The sequence below is a fragment of the Dendropsophus ebraccatus genome, chromosome 10 (genome assembly GCF_027789765.1).
Source record: "Dendropsophus ebraccatus isolate aDenEbr1 chromosome 10, aDenEbr1.pat, whole genome shotgun sequence".
Taxonomy (NCBI): Eukaryota; Metazoa; Chordata; class Amphibia; order Anura; family Hylidae; genus Dendropsophus; species Dendropsophus ebraccatus.
Window position 1 is genome coordinate 16911122 of NC_091463.1, and position 22413 is coordinate 16933534.

Sequence of the window (22413 nt, forward strand, 5' to 3'; positions counted from 1 at the left end):
TTTCTTGACAGTCATCTACGTTCTCGTGAATATACTCATGTTTTTAAATTGTGCCAATACAGTAATACTCGCCTTATTCCCAAACATTTATTCCCATGAAGTTATTGAACTATTGTTCACAAGTTTGGTTTGGGCAACGTGCCGAGCACATGGAGTCGGAGAATGTCAATAATGGCTGGCGGCCACAAATCGCTTAGGAAATCTCAAAAATATCTCTGCAGAAATAATCCTTGTCGGATTTGAATTTTTGGGGTTTTGAGAGTCATTCAAACAACATCTGCTACAGTGGGGTCTCGGATGGTGGATCAGGGCTCACGACTTTGTTGTAGTAGAGAAAGAAGAGCGCAGGGGTAGGGAACCTTGGCTCTTCAGCTGTTGCAAAACTACAACTCCCATCATGCCTGGGCAGCCAAAGCTAAAGCTTTGGCTGCCCAGGCATGATGGGAGTTGTAGTTTTGCAACAGCTGGAGAGCCAAGGTCCCCTACCCCTGGAATAGCGGATCACACTGTGCTACTATTGTCATGAGAAGTATCAGAAGATCCCTTAATGCCAGTGTGATATCATTGCTGTTTCATATAAATGTATATGTAGATGGAAGCCGCCTCTTATGGAGGAGGCATCTTTTTTTTATATTTTATTTCTGGGACATTCCTAAATCTGACTTGTCCTCTCCCAAGAATAAATCCTTCTTGGCCTATGTGTTATAATAACACGCTGTCACTTATAACCTGTACCGGTAGGTGTTATAATTTCTGGTAACCTGTCATTTTGTTTCCTTTTCAGGGAGATGAAGGACCGATCGGACCACCAGGATCTCCCGGTCCGGAGGTAGAAATTTTAGAGATTTTGTTATATTTCTGCTCAATTAGCGTGTTTAGTATTTGTAGACATCGGCAGGAAATGAAGCATTTTCCTGCCGAGTGTTTTTCTAACCTAATATAAAACAGCCGCGCCACCTACAAGACATGACACCGGCCAGGATGAAATCACAGGGTAATTATTTATAGGGCAGAAATAGAAGCCCCTTTATGTCTGGAGCGTCGCTGTCATCTGGCTCTGGAGGGGGCTAGGTATATGGCCGTCATTCTGAGGACCTGTCCACCCCCCGCCATTCACACGCTGTCACCAGTAGTCTGCTTGGTCTCCGGCACGCTTCTATCTTGGCTGCTTAACAGTTCATCTTTGATAACTAATTCAGTGTAATAATTTGGACTCTTCAATAAATAAATTGAGTAACACATCTGCAAAACTTTTCACATTTCATAAAGTTGCATCAGGGGGGTCAGGTTGCAGAGACCCCATTAGAGAGGGGTAGTACTGTTCTCTGCTTGATGGCTGAAAACCAGCTCATCAACTATCTGCCCCTTTGTTTTAGCAATCATTGGGGGTCTCAGCACCCAGACCACCACGATCTGTATTGCAGTGTACAGCTGTATAATATAATGTAATATACCAATAGAATCATATATAATAGGAGGAGTACAGGAGTACAACCACACTAAGAAAGCGTCACCTGGTTCATCCCTAAGTGATCGGTCATAGTGTTCAGTACTGTGCACATCAACAACATTATTCCAAGGGTACACCATATCCATTATCATGTAGCAATAGTAATAAGCACTTGTAAAATCCACCACAAGTAAACCCTGATACCATCCGGGAGACTCTGCAGCCCAACGTGTTTCACCATGCTTCATCAGGGGGATGTCTTTAACAGGGTATGGCATGACATGAAATGATTGATCCTTTCTCTTAGGGTACTATTACACGGAACGATAATCGGCCGATTCGGACAATTATCGCTCCGTGTAATAAATACAACGATCAGCCGATGACAACGGCTGATCGTTGATATAGGTTTGACCCTATAATTGTCGGGCGCCGACCGTGCATCGCTGTAATAGCAGTGCGCGGCTGGTGACTGACGATATACATTACCTATCCAGGCTGCAGGGCTCCTCTTGCGGTCTTCTTCTCCCCGGGTCCTGCGCACTCCAGCTTCAGAGTGATTGGCTGAGCGGCCTGTCAGCTGAGACAGGCTGCTCTGTAGCTGGAGGGCGCGGGACCTGGGAAGACCGCAAGAGGAGCCTGCAGCCTGGACAGGTAATGTATAAAGTAAAAGCAAGTGCTGCAAGGACATCGGTAATAATGTCCCTGGAGCCCATGTTAAATGATAATCGGGCCATGTAAGAGGCCCTGCAAACGAGCGCCGATCTAGCAGATCGGCGCTCGTCTACAGTTATTATCGCGCCTTCATCGGCCCGTGTAATAACACCCTTACATACAGCTGCAAGAGAGACTCATTTGAAATTATCAGTGTTTCTGCATTTGTTAAAAATGGGCTTTGCTTGTTCTTTAAGTGACAATTATACAGGATGAGTCAAAAGTCTAGGCTCCAGAACATGGCCTCCATCTTTAAAGCTTTGATGGTCAAATCTGATCTTCTTGGATATGCTACATGACCACGTTCCCATTGGAAATCTTGTCCTATATCCAATATGGCAACTGTCAAGATGGCAGCAATGTTCCGGACATAGCCTAAGACAGTGATTTTCAACCTTTTTTGAGCCGCGGCACACTTTTTATACTTAAAAAATCCCGGGGCCCACCACCAACCAAAATGGCACAAAATGACACTAAAACAGTACATATTATACATATAGTTAAAAATATAGATTCTAAATGTATTTATACTCACTTAGTGTGAAACCTGGGCCTGTTTTCTTCTCCCCCCTGTGCTTCTCTCCACCATACTTCTCCCCCCTGTGCTTCTCTCCTGTGCTTCTCTCTACCATACTTCTCCCCCCTACTTCTTTCCTGTGCTTCTGTCCACCATACTTCTCTCCCCCCTGCTTCTCTCCACCATACTTCTCCCCCCTGCTTCTCTCCCCTGTGCTTCTCTCCACCAAACTTCTCTCCCCCATGCTTCTCTCCACCAAACTTCTCTCCCCCCTGCTTCTCTCCGCTGTTTCTCTCCCCCATCCCCATGTTTCTCTCCCCCCTGTGCTTCTCTCCCCTGTTTCTCCCCCATCCACAGGTTTCTCTCCCCCATTGTTTTCTCCTGTTTCACAGGGGCACCATAGTCCCCGCGGCACACCCGACCATGTGTCGCGGCACACTAGTGTGCCACGGCACACTGGTTGAAAATCACTGGCCTAAGAGATGTAGCCTGTATCCCTTTACCTTTAGTTTCTGAAATAAAAAGGGTGTCCTGAGACTTTTGACCCTGTAGACAAAGACAGTATAAACTAATGACACAAACAATTGTTTATAATTACGTCTTGTATTAAGCACATTGAGTAAACGCCTACAGTGCAGGGAGTAAGTGTTCTTTTCCTCCCTGCCCTGTGAATGTTTACTTATTGTACAGAATAAAACACATGGACAGGACCACTGTTTTCTGTTTGATTGTGTTTTTTTTTTTACTGTGTTTGCCCAACTTTTTATGGCTAAAAGGTGGTGTGTATAAAAATAGAAGCTGACATGTAATAATGTCAATTGGAAGCCTCAAAGCTCTGTTTGTTTCTAGGGGTATCCGGGCAGAAAGGGATTCCCAGGTATACCAGGAGCACAAGGACTGAAGGTAAATGCAGATAAGGCCTGCTACTGTGCAGATTGGCGCTGTTCCTTCTGTGTGTATCTGAGCAGAACGCAATAAACCCTGCATCCTTTTATCAGAGCTAAAATCACTAAGCACTTCTCAGATTCTCCATTCTCACTTTACACCTTTGGACACTGAATGAATCGGAAACAAGAGTCTTTACTACTAGTGCACATGCGTCATTGTACGGAAACGGTAGAAGAAGAAAAAAAAAAGTCTGTATGTTTTGAGAGTTTTCTGCTGGCCCTTGTGTGTAACAAAGAGTTTCTTTTCTTTGGCGCTCATTGTAAGTCTGGGAGGTTTGCAACTCTTCAGACCTGGCGCACGTTCCTGGCGTTACTCAAGGGTGAAGAGAAATGCCACAAACTGACTCAGATTTTTACACATCCTTTTTCCATACGTGCGACAAGTAAATCCTTACCATCACTTCCAGCTCACACCAACAAATTATACCAGTCTGATATAACACAGCGGCAGCCAAGGGCGGATTAGGTCCTTCTCCATCACATAGGCCCATCTATGTCTGTCCATGAATTCGGGCCTTATGCGAATTTGCTGTTTTTCTAACATTACGCTTATTTTTTATATTTTTTTCTTTAGTTTTTATATGAATTACTGTGTAAATTTTCCATTTTAAGAGGTCATGATGACTACTGCATCTCGTTCATGGTTTTTCCTCCGATAAACATCTCTTGCTTCCAGGAATAGCGCCACTTTTGCTCATAGGTTGTATTGGGTATTACAGCCCAGCCCTGAGGTTAGGGCTGAACTGTAGTATAAGACGTATGGAAAAGAGAGGGGTTATATCTGGAAGGAAGCAGACATGTTCTTCTAATGACTTATAACCCCTTTGATGCTGTACAATCATACAAACATACACAGATTTTTCCAGATTTTATATATTTTTTTATGTATAATCTGATTTCATTGACAACCAAGCGCAAAACAGTGAATACATTAACCGTAAAGCAGTGGTAAATAGTGACCTGCAAGTCGCAAGGCGTCACTTTTTAAATATAAAGTATAAAGAACAGAAAAAGAACAGTGCAATATCAGCAGTTCTAAATGTCACACCACCATCCCGGCGGTGCCCTACAATGCAATACAGAAAGCATAAAACAAGTCATGCAGGTTATAAGAGAAAGAAAGAAAGGAAAAAAAAAAGGTTGGGGGGAGGGGGAGAAAAAGAGAGACTAAAGTAGAGAACAGGAGGACAAGGAAAGAGGGGAGGAGGCAGGCAGGGGGTAGGCCATGAGACCAAACGCTATAGTAGTTATATATTTTTTTCTAACTTTCATTTCGTTTCACCCTATGTATAATGCGGTATGCTGTCACCCTCCATATAGTCCGCTAACATGTTACTATGTATGTTTCTGTATCCCGTCGCCCTCCATATAGTCCGCTAACATGTTACTAGGTATGTTTCTGTATTCTGTCGCCCTCCATATAGCCAGCTAACATGTTACTATGTATAATCCTGTATCCCGTCGCCCTCCATATAGTCCGCTAACATGTTACTATGTATGTTTCTGTATCCCGTCGCTCTCCATATAGTCCGCTAACATGTTACTATGTATGTTTCTGTATTCTGTCGCCCTCCATATAGCCAGCTAACATGTTACTATGTATAATCCTGTATCCCGTCGCCCTCCATATAGTCCGGTAACATGTTACTATGTATGTTTCTGTATCCCGTCGCCCTCCATATAGTCCGCTAACATGTTACTATGTATGTTTCTGTATTCTGTCGCCCTCCATATAGCCAGCTAACATGTTACTATGTATAATCCTGTATCCCGTCGCCCTCCATATAGTCCGCTAACATGTTACTATGTATGTTTCTGTATCCCGTCGCCCTCCATATAGTCCTCTAACATGTTACTATGTATGTTTCTGTATCCTGTCGCCCTCCATATAGTCCGCTAACATGTTACTATGTATGTTTCTGTATTCTGTCGCCCTCCATATAGCCAGCTAACATGTTACTATGTATAATCCTGTATCCCGTCGCCCTCCATATAGTCCGCTAACATGTTACTATGTATAATGCTGTATGCTGTCACCCTCCATATAGACCGCTAACATGTTACTATGTATAATCCTGTATCCCGTCGCCCTCCATATAGTCCGCTAACATGTTACTATGTATAATCCTGTATCGTGTCGCCCTCCATATAGCCCGCTAACATGTTACTATGTATGTTTCTGTATCCTGTCGCCCTCCATATAGTCCGCTAACATGTTACTATGTATGTTTCTGTATCCTGTCGCCCTCCATATAGTCCGCTAACATGTTACTATGTATGTTTCTGTATCCTGTCGCCCTCCATATAGTCCACTAGCATGTTACTATGTATGTTTCTGTATGCTGTCGCCCTCCATATAGTCCACTAGCATGTTACTATGTATGTTTCTGTATGCTGTCGCCCTCCATATAGTCCGCTAACAATTTACTTTGTATAATTCTGTATTTTTTCCGCCTTCATATAGTCCGCTAACGTTACTATGTATCATCCTGTATCCTGTCACCCTCCATAAAGCAGGGCCCTATCGTGTCACCCTCCATGTAGTTCACTAACATGTTACTATATTTGTTCCTGTATCCTGTCACCCTCCATATAGTCCGCTAACATGTTACTGTGTATAATCCTGTATCCTATCACCCTCCATATAGTCCGCTAACATGTTACTATATATAATCCTGTATCCTGTCACCCTCCATATAGTCCGCTATCATTTTACTATGTATAATCCTGTATCCTGTCGCCCTCCATATAGTCCGCTAGCATGTTACTATGTATAATCCTGTATCCTGTCGCCCTCCATATAGTCCGCTAGCATGTTACTATGTATAATCCTGTATCCTGTCACCCTCCATATAGTCCGCTAAGGGTGGGTTCACACTGCGTTTTTGCAATACGTTTAACGGATCCGTTTTTTTAACGGTCAAAAAAGTAGTGTCAACAGTACTTTATTGTGCGTAAAAAAAATGCATCCGTTTTAATCCGTTTTTTTTATAATGGAAGTCAATGGAAAAACGGATGCACACAAATGCATCCGTTTTTTGCAAAAAACGGATCCGTTAAACGGATGCTGAAAATGCAGTGTGAACTTAGCCTAACATGTTACTATGTATAATCCTGTATCCTGTCACCCTCCATATAGTCCACTAGCATGTTACTATGTATAATCCTGTATCCTGTCGCCCTCCATATAGTCCACTAGCATGTTACTATATATGTTCCTGTATCCTGTCACCCATCATATAGTCCGCTAACATGTTACTGTGTCTGTTCCTGTATCCTGTTGCATCCTGTGCATCCTCAATTCCGCTGACATATGTTGGGAATCTCCTTATGCTATAAATTCCGTCCCCAATAAGAGCCTGCGGTCTGAGCGTGAACTTTCTGCCAGCACCACCTGGACTTCCATGTTGTTTGTATAATAGGCTCCATTCAACGTGCTGAGAGATGCGAATAAAAATGTGAGAGCCGAGCTTTATGAGTGACTATGTCTTCCTGTCTTCTCCTCCGACTTTAGGGTGAGCCAGGAAACACAGGAAGAGCCGGGAAGATCGGTGAACAGGTGTTGTAAATAGATTTTCTGCCTGGGAATAGTTATAAGTAAATCCCTCCATGAAGCTGGGCTGTCACTGTCTCCATTACCGATGAGCGGCCACCAGCTATGTTATTGTGATGGAGACGCGTCCCGTATAGACGCCTTCCATATCTGGCTTGTGAGACGCCGTCTCCGGCCAGCATATCTCCACAATACAAGCCCTTTCTCATGCTGTTATATAACCTGGAATCATTAATCCGTGCTTCCAAATCCCATCCAATATTTACACGTCCCTGTAAGAACTCAGCAAGACAGAAACCATTAACCAGGGCGCCAATAACAATATTACATTCTTTACTTTCAAAATATCTTAATGCTAAGTCAACTTTATGGAAAAATACTTTATGGCCATAGATTTTCCCAGGAATTTTTTTTTCCTCTTCGTTTTTAGCACCTGATCCATTACTGCCATGATGACTGCCCTCACTTACCTCTCGATGGGCGGGCAGGAGGGGCAATTTACTTTTGTTCATATTTTTAAAAATTGTGGTCGGAGCCAGAAAAGGACTTGTCAAATTAGTGTGTAAGGAGATTGCTGTATCACATCCCTGTGGTTGGACTGGTGTCTCCTGCCGCTCTGATAAAAAAAACAACAAATTGTGTGAATAATACTGCCAGATTATTTAAAGGGGTACGCCTGGTAATACAATTGGCACAATTGGGACTTTCTGAAAGTCAGAAATTAAAATTTACCCCAAGCAAGTGCAGACGTAAGGCACTTATACATGGAGCTACAATTATGAATGGTGTAGAAACCTTTAAAGTCTATGGGCTGACACATGACTGTAAATTCCATGGTTTATGCATTTGTGTATATGACTCCATAGACCATAGAGCGATGTCTGTGCAGCCCTTGCTTTAAAAATGTTACATAATAAAGCACATACATACCTGTCCATACATCCCGGTGCTTCTGTCCGCTTCCCGGCATCTTCCTCACTTCTGTCCACTCCCTGTAGTGGCCGGTGGAACTTTAGTGCCAGGCTCTGAAGTGACAGGCCTTTCAGCCTATCACTGACTCTGGCTGTCTTGGCCAGTGATTGGCTGAGCAGCCTGTCACTTCCAAGACCGCCTCTGAAGTTCCAGCGGCCACTGTGGACAAAAGCCAGCAAGAGGCCGGGGAGTGGACAGATGCACAGGGAAGCATTGGCAGGTATGTATCTGCTTTATTCTTTTCTTTATACATACATCAGCTGTCGGCTATTACACGTAGTAATGTACAGTCGGCAGCTGGTGATTTAAGATCAGGACCTAAAGACATGATCAGCCAATGATCGTTGTCATCAGCTGATCATTGTAATAAACAGAACAATAAACTGCGGAATCAGCTTGATTATCGCTCCATTTAATAGGGTCCTAAGCCTGTCCTGAAGGATCATATATAGCCTATAGTCCAGTGCTGCTTTCACAGCTTCACAGCTGACATCCCCTTGGTTCATTGCCTACATGTAGCCTACTGAGTAATATCATCCTTACACCAGGCACTGTACAGTAGTCTGATGTAAGAGAACTGCATTACAGGAGCTCAGCCCTTGGCAGTCTGACTACAAGCTTGTTGTCTGTTTCCAATGGCAACCTAAGAACTTGTGTAATACAGGTTGCCAATTGGCACCAGTACAAACCCATGCATCAGTAAAGGATGTATCTACTGACCATATTATGTATTGCATAATATAGTTCATTGTTAGTGGAGACTTTTCATCACCTTCCTACCAATGACTATGCTTTCCCATACCCTAATAGATGTATATAGATGATGATATGGATTATTTGGTGAAACCTGCACCGTTGGGGGTGGGATGAATGGACGATGTCACTTATTTCAATGTATTGATGTATCTTTAATGCAGGGTCTTCCGGGATTTATCGGTCCTGTAGGGGAGACAGGAATTCCAGGTGAAAAGGTGAAGACAGGACTTGACAGTGTCTTATACAAAGATCTCGTGCTCTGTTATATATCATAGTAACATTTGGATGAATTATATTCCATCTATAGGGAGATCGTGGCAGTATTGGGGCTCCAGGACCTCCGGGAGAGAAGGGAACACTGGTAAGATCAATCTATTCCTGAAGCTTTTATTAGATTATATAGAATGGGGATAGCCTCTCCCGTATTCACACACTAGAGTAGGATATATAGCAGGTTGTAGTTGTGTAGGTTATGTCAGCCTTAGTCCCATGCAGAGTTCATGAAGGTTCATAGCTGGCGATGTATAGCAGAGTGTACATCAGCGTAATTGCCTGCAGGTTTACATATAGTAACCACAAGTGTATGCCGGTATATTCACACGTGTGGGTCGCCGCCGTTCACTGCTGTCATTCTTTCCTGGTAGCCATGTGCTCGATGGGCTTGGCTCTCAGAGAGCGCCCGTCTGTGTGTTTGGATAGCTCTTGCCTCGCGTGTTTGGCTTTCTCTATTTTCTTTAGGGGAGTGTATTTTTCTAGTGCGGTTGGATACCTGCATGGCCTGACGTCTGCACCGCTGGAGGATTACAGGAGCTTCTGTTTACCATAATTGCCCTGGCTTCTTACCCCCGCCCTGTCTGTTTATGTGTATTCGGACCAGGTATTTCCTGCGTCCACAAGGCTTTCACTGAAATGCACTATTTAAAGCCCCACTTGGATGAGCCACAGGGTGTATTTTAGAAGAGGCCGAACAGATACAGTGAATGTTCCTATTCTACAAATATCCATCAGAAGCCTTGTTGTCGGAGAAAGCCTTTAGGCGGTCTCTGTGCTCGTAGAGAAGTGGAAAGAGCGGCCGCATACTCTGCCTCGTAAAGTCGTATTCAGCGCAGTATAATAATTAAAAGTCAGGATGAAAGTGTACACATTGGGTGTCCATATATAACAGTGCACTGGTCGGGGAAATACACATAGTATACAGATGGTGCAAAGCTGCAGAATTCATGATAAGTCTGAGCAGGTATAACCTATAGCTATGGTACAGTCTGTATAGTACCCCAAGCAGGTGACTGCTGTACCATGTACACTATGTGATAGCAGAGACCAGAACACAGATCCAGACCCCCCTATATCATCCCATCATGACAGTCATCATGGTCATAAAGCCTGCGGGTTACTATGTGATGACAACATCACATGTATGTAGTGTATCACATGTATATAGATAGTGTATCACATGTATGTAGATGTGTAGTGCCTCACATGTAGATAATACATCACATGTATGTAGTGTAGCACATATATGTAGACAGTACATATAGATTGTGTCATCACATTGTGCCTGTAGGTTACTATGTGATGACAACATCACATGTATGTAGTCTATAATATGTATGTAGATAATACATCACATGTATGTAGTGTAGCACATATATGTAGACAGTACATATAGATTGTGTATCACATGTATGTAGTGTATCACATGTATGTAGTGTTGCACATTTATATAGATAGTGCCTCACATGTAGATAATACATCACATGTATGTAGTGTATCACATGTATATAGATAGTGTATCACATGTATGTAGATAGTGCCTCACATGTAGATAATACATCACATGTATGTAGTGAAGCACATATATGTAGACAGTACATATAGATTGTGTATCACATGTATGTAGATAATACATCACATGTGTGTAGTGTATCACATGTATATAGATAGTGTATCACATGTAGATAATACATCACATGTATGTTGTGTAGCACATGTATGTAGACAGTACATCACATGTAAGTAGCGTATCACAGGTATGTAGATAGTGCCTCACATAAGAATAAGATGCTGTAACATGACCTAAGTGTTAGTATGCCCATGCTTATTGGACTGAGAGCCTTTGCTTCAAAAGATGAAAAAATAGCTGTGTCAATTTAGCTTTATGGAAAACCTTTATCCACAATAGTTTATCATTTATCTATTCTGTGGAATCACACCACATGGTAGACTTGTCCTATCCCATTGTTCTTTACTATTCCAGGGTCACACTGGTAATCCCGGACCACTAGGCCCCCCGGGTCCCCCAGGACCACCGGTAAGTGTTTTTATGCAGTTTATGCAAATGAAAATTGGTCCATATATCTGAATGGGTTTTTTTTGGCATCATGGATTTTTGCAAGCTCCAGTCAGGTGAATGAAACAGTCACAAAAAATTCCTGCATCAAAGCTGCTGCATGTGAATACACACCGAGGGTACAGTCACACATACAGATTGTGCAGAATCGCTGCACATATCTACAGGTGGAGACATACCCTTAGGGTACGTTCACACTTACCGGATCCGCAGCTTATTTTCTGTTGCGGATCCACAGCAGATTTCATTTAAATAACTGAACACAGCATCAAATCTGCACCATGAAATCTGCTGCAGATCTGCTGTGGATCCTGTAGGTGTGAACGCACCCTTAGGGTACTATATATGCTATGGATTTTCTGCAGTATGTATAGTAGGTGGGGACATACTGTTAGGGTACTATATATGCTATGGATTTTTTGCAGCATATATAGTAGGTCACCATCACCAACAAATCCACAGCTAGTTGAATATGTATGAATATATATCTCTGGCACTAACATGGACAATTTGATTTGTTTTATATGTTGATCTCATGTGTTATAACAGGGTGTGCCCGGATCACGTGGCTCTGCAGGTATACGAGGTCCGAAAGGTCGAAGGGTAAGTAGAAGTCAAAATTTAGTATTATTTTACATACACTTGGCATCAGGTTACTATGAGGTGCCTTGATAACACTGTATGGTATATACTGTATGGATGGGTTACTGTTGAAGGGATAGGAAGTCATGGAGCTAATCCCAACACTTGTGCAGTGTGTTGAGCGTACTCTTAGGCTGGGGTCACATGTAGGATTTTGGTCATTGTTATAAGCCATCATTTAGGATCCTGTCCTGGACCTTTACATATACGTCTATTATATTGGCGTTAATAGAAGGCCTATTAAAATGGGTTGACGATCCTTTTAGATAAAGGAGTGGGTGGACCAAGCAGACGTCTAATGTCTTCTAAAGCATAAAACTTCACTTTATTTCCTGGGATTTTCCCTCCTTTCGTCATCGGATCGGTAATTGACTGATAATATAGTGCTTAGCTGGTAGAATACTTTTCGCGTTTTCATCCAGAAACCTCATTTCTGGGCCCTGGGAATTTTGTTCCTCGGTAAAGAGTGTAAAAACAGTGCTGACCACATACATGACAGGTCTTTACCACCACCACCACCCCCACTTTCCATGACTACGTGAGTCATCTTTGCACACTTTAGCTTCTCTGGATGAAACTTGTGATTGGAAAAAAACACGGCGAAATAAACCCAAATCTGTGAGAAAGGACAGCTTGTATTTAGATGGTCTGGCACATAGATAGCTGATGGGATTACATGTTGGGGTGGACGGGGATACCGCCAGCTCATGTTTTCATGTGATACTAATAAAAAGCGTACCATATTAAACAGGGTGTGGGTTTCTACGAATCCCTCTAATTGCCCTGTTTGTCGCCATGTCTGGGAATATCCAAACATAGCCTCTCATTTTCTATTACACATACTTGTAAAACACGGTGTCCTTGGAGGGAAAGATGGGGATTGACTTCATACCTAGATCCTTTGGACAGGGCCCGTGTCTGAGGATGAGATAGTAAGGCTGGTTCACATTTAACATAATCTCCAGGATAGGTCTTGGCATATACAGTAAACAGATCCATAGACCCCCACTACGTACCGGAAACCAAAGTTTGCTGGATAAAATAGCAGATTTCCTCAAAATTCCATTGAGCTGGATATAAAAACATATATACTGCTTTGTATACTTGTAACCCTGTGTGTGATTGATGCCTTTAAGTGCCACTTATCATGGTTACACATCATGAACAAGTCAGGGGTGTACCCACGCTAGACAATGCTAATGTAGTATGAAGCCTGCCTGACTACTGCTTACAAGGAGATTCTCCAAGATGGGAAATGATAGAACAATAGACCTATTCCCTCCTTGTGTTTGTAGTTGGGTTGCATTGAGTTTTTATTCCCCATTTACGCATCAGTATTATACTGTCTGCAGTTACAGATCCGTATCCGTATCCGTAATATAGTACCCATTGATTTCAATGGACCGTTTTTCACTGTAGTTGCCATGGATCCGTACAAGGGCTGTGATCCGCACCACAGAAAATACTGGCAAGACATTACACGGCCGGTATTTGTGAAACAGATCCATCAGTGGGTCCGTGCAGTTGCGGTCAGTTATGGATACACATTCGCAACCCTGTCCGTAGTTGCAGGTTTGCTTTTACCGGCAGGATTCCTGATGTGTGAATAAGGCCTTACTCTTTAGGATCTTGCATTGACGACCAGATGTCCATCCATTTCATCCTTTGCTTATTTGTACAGTAATCGTATGTGAACCAGAGCTGTATGTACAGTTCCTTAAAGTGTACTGTACCTGTCGTTAAAACTTTCAAAATCTAAATCAACAGTAGATGTGATATAAAGCAGGTTTCCAATTTACATTCATTATTTTTTTGTTGTTGTTATCATGCTGTAAAACAAAGCTGAACTTACCAGAAATCCGGGTCCTGTCTCCTGAAGGCTGCTATATAACAGCTATACTTACCAGAAATCCAGGTCCAGTCTCCTGAAGGCTGCTATATAACAGCTATACTTACCAGAAATCCAGGTCCAGTCTTCTGAAGGCTTCTATATAACAGTTATACTTACCAGAAATCCAGGTCCAGTCTCCTGAGGGCAGATTTTCTGATTTGCGTTGGTTGAAAAAAAAACAGACTAAGAACAGGAGTTCCAGCCAGTACAGAGAGTCACGGCTCAATGTGTCCATCAGTTACAAGACTGCCTTCTCTCTGTGAGCGCTCAGATGGCCTGAGAAACACAGGACTTCCTGTTTTCTGACTGTTTCCTGTTTTTTGGGAAAAAAAAGAGTCAGAAAACAGGAAGTGCTGTGTTCTCCATGATAACTAAAAAAAATTAAACTTGCTTTATATCACATCTACTTTTGGTTTCGATTTTGAAAGTTATAACGACAGTGACACTTTAAGCCCTATACAGGGATGCTTGGCTTATTGTATCCTAAGGCTACTTATGTATGTCGGAGGTATGCCCTGCTGTTATTACCTGTAATGCAGGAGAGTGTGCCAGGACCCACTGTTTTGGAGATCCCCCCAAATGTATGAAGCGTTGGAGGCACGGCCTTCCATACGCCAGTTAATAGTAATCCAGTTTTTTCATTGAGTATAATAAATCCCACCAATATTCCGAGTAACAACACAGAGTTTTCCCTCTATGTCTTCTGCATGTAATGTGGATGGTAGTCGCCCTGGGAGCTGATAAGGCCGAGGCCTTCACCCATGTAAACCATTTCCCAGCGTGAATATCCCTTTAATCGTCCATTTGACTGCAGCCCAGAAAGACCGCAGGAGACGCAGTGATTCAGAGTTTTTATGGAGACTTCACAAGCTCCGGAGCAGCATTCAGCCAGTTACAATCCCATGTAAAACAAGCAAAGGGTCATTTTGGTTTAAGGTTTTGCTCAAAAATTCTTGAGTGTGCAACCACATAAAGAGAGACTGTTTTACAGTGCAGACTGCTTGCCAGGGCCTATAGGTTTGATATGTCGTGTCCTATTAACTACACTTTATTACTGTAACCAGATCTCTTTATAGAGTGCCTATTATTTGTGACATGTCATAGTGACACAGGGGTCTGGCTGCTTTGACCCCTGCGGATAGGAGGAGTGATTGGCTGAACGCTCTTTGCCTATATATACTATAATGAGCAGTTATATGGGACTTCCAACAACTCTGTCTTATAGACTATTGTTATAGCCATATACTGCTCATGGGGGGGATGTATGGGCACAACACATGCAGCCTCATGCTTTAACTCCTTTATTCTAGTGAACAGTGGTGGTTTTAGCACCTGGACCCCACCTATACAAACCTCTGACATCAGGGGCGTAGCTAATGTCTCTTGGGCCCTGGTGCAAGAGGTCAACTTGCCCCCCCCCCCTTACCACATACTGACAAACACAACCGCTGCTACTGAATAAAATCCTCTGTACATAGACCAATATCACCTCATCCAGTCATATAGAGTAGGCCCCAGCTCTACACAGGCTCTATACACCATATACATTACAGTGCAAATATATCAGGTGACTCACAGGGGACGTCTTCTCTGATCGGAGTTCTTCCCTTTTCATCTTCTCCATCTGCCCAGGGCCATTATGAGAACTTTTTGGAGCCACAAATCCACAGAATCTGCCAGACAGACATATTAGGCTCCTCACACTGACACCATCCTCATCTCTCTACAAACTGCACATCTGTATTGGCCCCTTTACACCCTCATTTAGTGGGTAGCCTGACTCTATGTGACTCCCTTATAGTACATATCCCCCTATTGTATACACCCCCTGTGTAGTCCACCTTATAGATGGCCCCCTGTGTTGTCCCTATTATAGATGCCCCCCATGTTATCCCCCATATAGATTGCCCCCATGTTATCAACCATATAGATGCCCCCCATTTTATCCCCCTTACAGATGCCCCCCATGTTGTCCCCTCCTCCTGCCCCTCCATCATCATACTACTACCCCTTTCATCCTCCTGCCCCTCCATCATCATACTACAACCACCTCCACCATAATACTACTACCCCTTCATCCTCCTGCCCTTTCATCATCATACCACTTCACCCCTCATCATCCTCTTGTTCCATCATCATCATCATACCACTACATCCTCATCATCCTCTTGTTCCATCATCATACCACTACATCCTCATCATCCTCTTGTTCCATCATCATCATACCACTACATCCTCATCATCCTCTTGTTCCTTCATCATCATACCACTACACCCCTCATCATCCTCTTGTTTCATCATCATACCACTACACCCCCCATCATCCTCTTGTTCCATCATCATCATCATACCACTACATCCTCATCATCTTCTTGTTCCATCATCATACCACTACACCCCTCATCATCCTCTTGTTCCTTCATAATCCTCTTGTTCCTTCATCATCATACCACTACACCCCCCATCATCTTCTTGTTCCATCATCATCATCATCATACCACTACATCCTCATCATCCTCTTGTTCCTTCATCATCATACCACTACACCCCTCATCATCCTCTTGTTCCATCATCATGCCACTACACCCCCCATCATCCTCTTGTTCCACCATCATCATCATCATCATACCACTACATCCTCATCATCTTCTTGTTCCATCATACCACTACACCCCCCATCATCCTCTTGTTCCATCATCATCATCATCATCATACCACTACACCCCTCATCATCTTCTTGTTCCATCATACCACTACACCCCCCATCATCCTCTTGTTCCATCATCATCATCATCATACCACTACACCCCCATCATCCTCTTGTTCCATCATCATACCACTACACCCCTCATCCTCCTCTTGTTCCATCATCATCATACCACTACATTCCCATCATCCTCTTGTTCCATCATCATCATACCACTACACCCCTCATCATCCTCTTGTTCCATCATCATACCACTACACCCCTCATCATCCTCTTGTTCCATCATCATCATACCACTACACCCCTCATCCTCCTCTTGTTCCATCATCATCATACCACTACATTCCCATCATCCTCTTGTTCCATCATCATCATACCACTACACCCCTATCCTCCTCTTGTTCCATCATCATCATACCACTACAGCCCCATCATCCTCTTGTTCCATCATCATACCACTACACCCCCATCATCCCCTTAAAAACAAAAAAATCTATACTCACCTGCATGATTTCTGTAGCCCCCAGGTCACACGCGCTGGCGGGCTTCCCCCAGCGGGAGGCGGGGCTTAGCGCGGAGGGGGCGGAGCTTCGCTGGACCTGTTTTTTTCTTAACGCGATGCTCCCTGCGCTGGAAGTACTTCCCCCCCCCCCTCCCCGCCGCACACAGAGCTCCCTGGGGGCCGCAAGACAGCCGGGGGCCCCTGCCTCTTGTGATCGCAAGCAAAACATTGCTTGCGGTCACAAGAGGGAGTGGGAGGCGGGCAGTGCAGTGGTAAGGGGGGACCTCGCGGGCCCCCCCTTGGTAGCGGCCCAGTCGCGGCGGCGACCCCTGCGACCGCGGTTGCTACGCCACTGTCTGACATAAATATGACATGTCATAATTGGCAAGGTCAGCCACCTTCAAGGGAATCTAACCCTCCCCCCCAAACCACTGGTACCATTATGTTGATGAAAAGGAATCCTTTCTAGTAGTTTCTTTCAAAATGCCCCGGATTCCGTAACAGATTAGGCCACGCCTTTTTGACACCTCAGTCTAGGCCACGCATCTTTTTTAACCCCAACCATGGCATTAGCCGCATTTTGAAAGACGTGGTTGGGAAAGATTAGTAATGCGTCCTCCCTGTACTACTACTGCCCTCAATGGGGACTACTTTGCCCAGTCTGGGTTCCATCAGTAAGTTCGTAGTTGGCAGGTGTGCCCATATCGTAAAATAGTTGCTTCATTTGTGCAGAATCACCAGGGAGCTTCTCCTCGTCCTCATATCTTAATTCTGGTTCCTGAAGGTTTTTAGTTTAGATTGTGATTTATAATAATATACTGTTCCAGCCATCAGCCCAATATAATCTACCCGTCTGTCTCGTGATATAAAGCCAGTCATCTAGGATCCAGGTGGAGCGCCCCGCTGCAGATATTATCCATCAGCCTCCGTTTTATAAAGGAAAAAAAAAAAAGATTAAAGCATACCAGAAAATTGGCTTGGAAATGGTACGGTAGCTGGCTCCGGCTATAAGGTATGACAGATTTACTGCTGACAAAGATTAATCCCCTGGACATTGTTCAATGAGGTTAAATCCGGATGACAGGTTCTCAGGACATCAGCATTTCACAAGGTGCATTCTCATCGTAAAGTAACTCAATCCAGGCAAAGGCAAGATCTGATCCCCGAATGGTGGAGGCTAAGAGCAGAAAATGTTCTGGACCGCATCTTTTATGAGGAACCACTAGATTGATAGTCGGATTAATCTCAGGTTGCTGCGCCATAAAGTGATCTTTAATGCATCAAACTGTTGTGCAAAGCGGCATAATAAACCAAGGGCAGAATGATGACTATGTTATATTGAGGTTTCTATTCATAACCGAGCGTATGACTGCAGTATGAACTGAACCGTAGCATTAGCTATCGGCCATGATGAAAGAAAGGGGGCAGCGGCCTTATTTGAAATGGGTACATCGCACCTTCACACAGCTTTTACAGTTTTTACTCCCGTAACACTTGTGAGCCACTTCAAAAGGCTTTAAAGTCAAAGATGGCCGCTCAGAAGATAATACTGGACTGTATATATTTTGTGTTTCGAAACCAGAGTGGAAGATAAGAAGGAAATGTTGAAACTTGATCTGCGGTATTCTTCTCCTGAACATTTCAGCTTTTTCTGAAGTTCTCATAGAATGACAAGAAGTGTCATCAGCGGCAGCGTTACCGATCTCGTATTGTCATCGGAGGGCTGGCTGTCATCACCCTGGCTGCACCGTATAAGTACAAAGAACAGTACTTCATTTACAAAACAGTACAAGAAGAACAATTGGCAGTGTTTTAAGGTGGCCTTTTAACTCGTATTATAACAACAATCTGCATCAAACACTTGACATTAGGGGGTGTGAGTATGAGGCTAAGGGGGTGTGAGTATGAGGCTAAGGGGGTGTGAGTATGAGGCTAAGGGGGTGTGAGTATGAGGCTGAGGGGGTGTAAGTATGAGGCTAAGGGGGTGTAAGTATGAAACTGAAGAGGATGTACATATGAGGCTGAGGGTGTGTGACAGTGAGGCTGAGGGGGTATAAATAGGAGGCCTAGGGGTCATTCACACGTCCGCAGAATTCTGTCCATACATAGACGGTGTTCTGTGGACTGGACCTCAGAGCTCCCAGCATCATGATAAATTATGATGTCAGGAGCTCTGAGGTCCGGTCCACGGAACACCATTAGTGTACAGACAGAATTCTCCAGACATGTGAATGAACCCTAAGGGGTTGGAATTTGAATCTAAGAGGTGAAAATATGAAGCTGAGGATGGTGTTATTTGGGCTTAGTGGTTTTAAATATGAAGCTAAGAAGGCATGAATTAGGCTTGGGGTGAACATAAGGCTGAGGGGATATGAATCAGGTTGGGGGGTGAGAGGATGAGAGGGCCTGTTCAGGGAAAAGTGCAAATAGTTAAGGATATGTTCTCGCATATACTAAAAATCTACTATTCTGCCAGAGCTGCGTGAGACCCAACAGGGCTGTAATACTTATCTGTCCCACTCTGCCACAACTGCCGGGCCACCCAGTCTCTGCTGCTGTCATTCGCTGATGTGCCACTCCCACAGAAAATGGCGGCTCAGCATAGTATAGTGCCATGATGACAGTGGCATCTTAACATACAGTAGAATCTTATATCTCTCAGAAACGCTCCTTTAAGGTGAGTCTATTGGTTGTCAATAGAGATGAGCGAATCTGGAGCATGCTCGAGTCCATCCGAACCCGAACGTTCGGCATTTGATTAGCGGTGGCTGCTGAACTTGGATAAAGCCCTAAGGCTATGTGGAAAACATGGATATAGTCATTGGCTGTATCCATGTTTTCCAGACAACCTTAGAGCTTTATCCAAGTTCAGCAGCCACCGCTGATGAAATGCCGAGCATTCGGGTTCAAATGGATTAGAACCCTAACCCGGTTCGCTCATCTCTAGTTGTCAATAGGCCATTAGGGGAACCTGCAAAGAATCTGAAATCTTTCATGTTTGGATGGGTCCTACCAACAAATAAAATCGGGTTAGAGTTCTATTACACAAAACAATTACCGGCCGTTTTGTGTTGATATGCAACGATACACAATGTCGGCTGATCGTTGTCATTCAGCATGTTCTCCATGTAATTGCCCATCGCTCCATGTAATAGGAGTGGCAGCAGCAGACCACCACTGTCTTCTATGGTCCACCAGGATGATCTAAAGATCGTCTGGGCAGCTCCTCCCGCAGCTCCTTGTTCCCCCCTGCTCCTCCCTACTCTTTGTCTGTGTGTGTAATAGCACTGACAGTGAGCAAGGAACTAAGAGGAAGCGAGCACTGACCTTATCGATATCGGGCGGTGTACAATGGTACAATCTTCCAATATAATTTTATGCACTTTCCATTAGCAGGATGATCTATCTGCTTAGAGCTGCTAAGCCATGCCTGGGGTCTTATAGCCTCCTATGATTTCTGAGCCCCCCACCACCTCTGGAAAAGACCCCTATGACTTTGCCTAGTAAGAAAACCAGACCTCGGTAGGTTCTGTACATGACTCATTGTAACTTGACGTCTATAAATAGGTTTCTAGCTTCTGTTATTTTGGGTGATTCTTTCCCTGGCACACACCCAGAGGATAGTACTGACTAAATTACAGTGGGAATAAAAAAAACTCAGTCAGATTCAGCAGAAATGTTGTAACAGAATCTTTGCTGATTCCGCGAAGAGTCGATGACTCGGTCCATGCCTCCCACGCGTTGCTTGAGTCAGCTCCAAACTTTTTCACACATTATGCAATGTTCCGGAGCCGGCCCATGTACAATGACAGAGATCTGTTCTCTCCACTCTGGGGCAACCGCAGTATAAAGGCTTCTGTGCAGCAGTACACCCCGGCTTTTCATCCCATTGGTCTCATATTTACCGAGAAGTCGTTGGGTTGTTGATGGATCACAGACGGAAAGACAAGGTTAATGGCATCAGCTGCGCTTGCTTTGGAGCGCGCTCTAGGTGCGGCTGTTTGCAAACCACTTTTAATGTTTTTTTTTTTCCATTTGGTGGGTCAGGTTTGATAGCCTAGCAACTGGGCGGGCGCTGTATGGATGCCATTAACAATTCAGAAGCCTTACAGAGGGCAACTCAGTATACACGTCTGGGAAGTGTTTGTCATTTCGATGAATATCTCCCCTGAGTGAATGATTCAATAGTGATTCACTAAATCTGTTCACCTGTCCAACGCATTTCACTAGATGAAATCTCTATGTTATTACCAGACACGGAAAAGTACTAGTCAGTTGTGCTGACTGCTGAGCAAGCTTGTCAGACGAACATCACGTCTATGTTTTTTTGTTCTTTTTGGATTTTTCAGATAGTAGAAAAACAGTATGGCAGGGTAGTAGGATGGGGGGGAGGTCCTGCCGTGATGGTGGGTGGTAGTAGCAAACGTGTAGGTTCTTGCTGACTATACAGTGGGCAGGAAAGTCATACTAAAGAGGGAAGCAGGTAGGATAGACACCTGTAGTGGAAGGTCAGATCAGCTAGAGGGGGTGATCTAGGCCAAAGAGGGGGCCTTAAAATCTGTTCAGTCTATGAGAGTACAGGAGGCACTAGATTGAGCAGAGATCCAGTGATACCTATAACATATGATTAGGGTAGCCATCTGCAATTCTTTCCAATGACTGTGTGTTATTTCTCCAATTCAGTGATACATCAGTAGGAAACAAGGTCCTTATAAGACTATAGGGCCCACGAACGATCCTTCAAACAGCATAGCGCAGGTATCAGAGTCAGCAGGTTAGTAAGCCATAAAATATTTTATGGCTTACTAACCTGCTGACTCTGATACCTGCTATGTGGATGATGTGGATGATCCCTGGCTAAGCTGCGGTATTGATATCACGTCTGTTATAGTGTTGTGCCTATTATCGCACAACCTAAAAAGGTGAGCACATTGACGTTTTTGTGCATTATTGTTATCCAGTAACTCTGATATTGCACTAGGAAGCGCCCTTTCCTCCTTCTTCTTTTTCTCCAATTCAGTGATCTAATATGAGAGGGTATTGTGTCTCCTTGTGTCGCCAAGCTGGTGTGTGGAGTCTTATAGGCCAGGCAATGCATCGCTGGGAATGATATACAAAGAAGCAAAGAGCTTGCACTCTGGTGCCACCTATTGGAGATTGAGTTGTAAGGATGCCACCCCCAATGGGTGGCCCCAGAGACCAAGCACTCTCTTTTTGAGAAAAGCTACTTTGCAACCTATTGGATTTCCATTTTCTGGAGATGACTGTAAAAGCTGTTGGGTGACTATCACTGGCACATATACATAAAGGTAAACCCTGGCACTGAACCAAGTCTCGTTCATACACTGATTTACAAGAAGCAAGAAGGGGGATGGGTTTCCACAACTGTTATAGAATGAATGGAGCTGTAGA

General features: G+C 43.9%; 1 protein-coding gene across 1 annotated transcript in view; it reads left to right on the top strand.

Annotated features, from left to right (window-relative positions):
* The window catches only part of COL27A1 (collagen type XXVII alpha 1 chain), a 225796-nt gene that overhangs the window by 124679 nt on the left and 78704 nt on the right, over positions 1–22413 (top strand). Inside the window, exons 22-28 of the mRNA XM_069943643.1 lie at positions 785–829; positions 3531–3584; positions 7143–7187; positions 9071–9124; positions 9217–9270; positions 11167–11220; positions 11809–11862. Of these exons, the coding sequence (XP_069799744.1) occupies positions 785–829; positions 3531–3584; positions 7143–7187; positions 9071–9124; positions 9217–9270; positions 11167–11220; positions 11809–11862 (360 nt within the window). The remainder of the gene's footprint in view (positions 1–784; positions 830–3530; positions 3585–7142; positions 7188–9070; positions 9125–9216; positions 9271–11166; positions 11221–11808; positions 11863–22413) is intronic.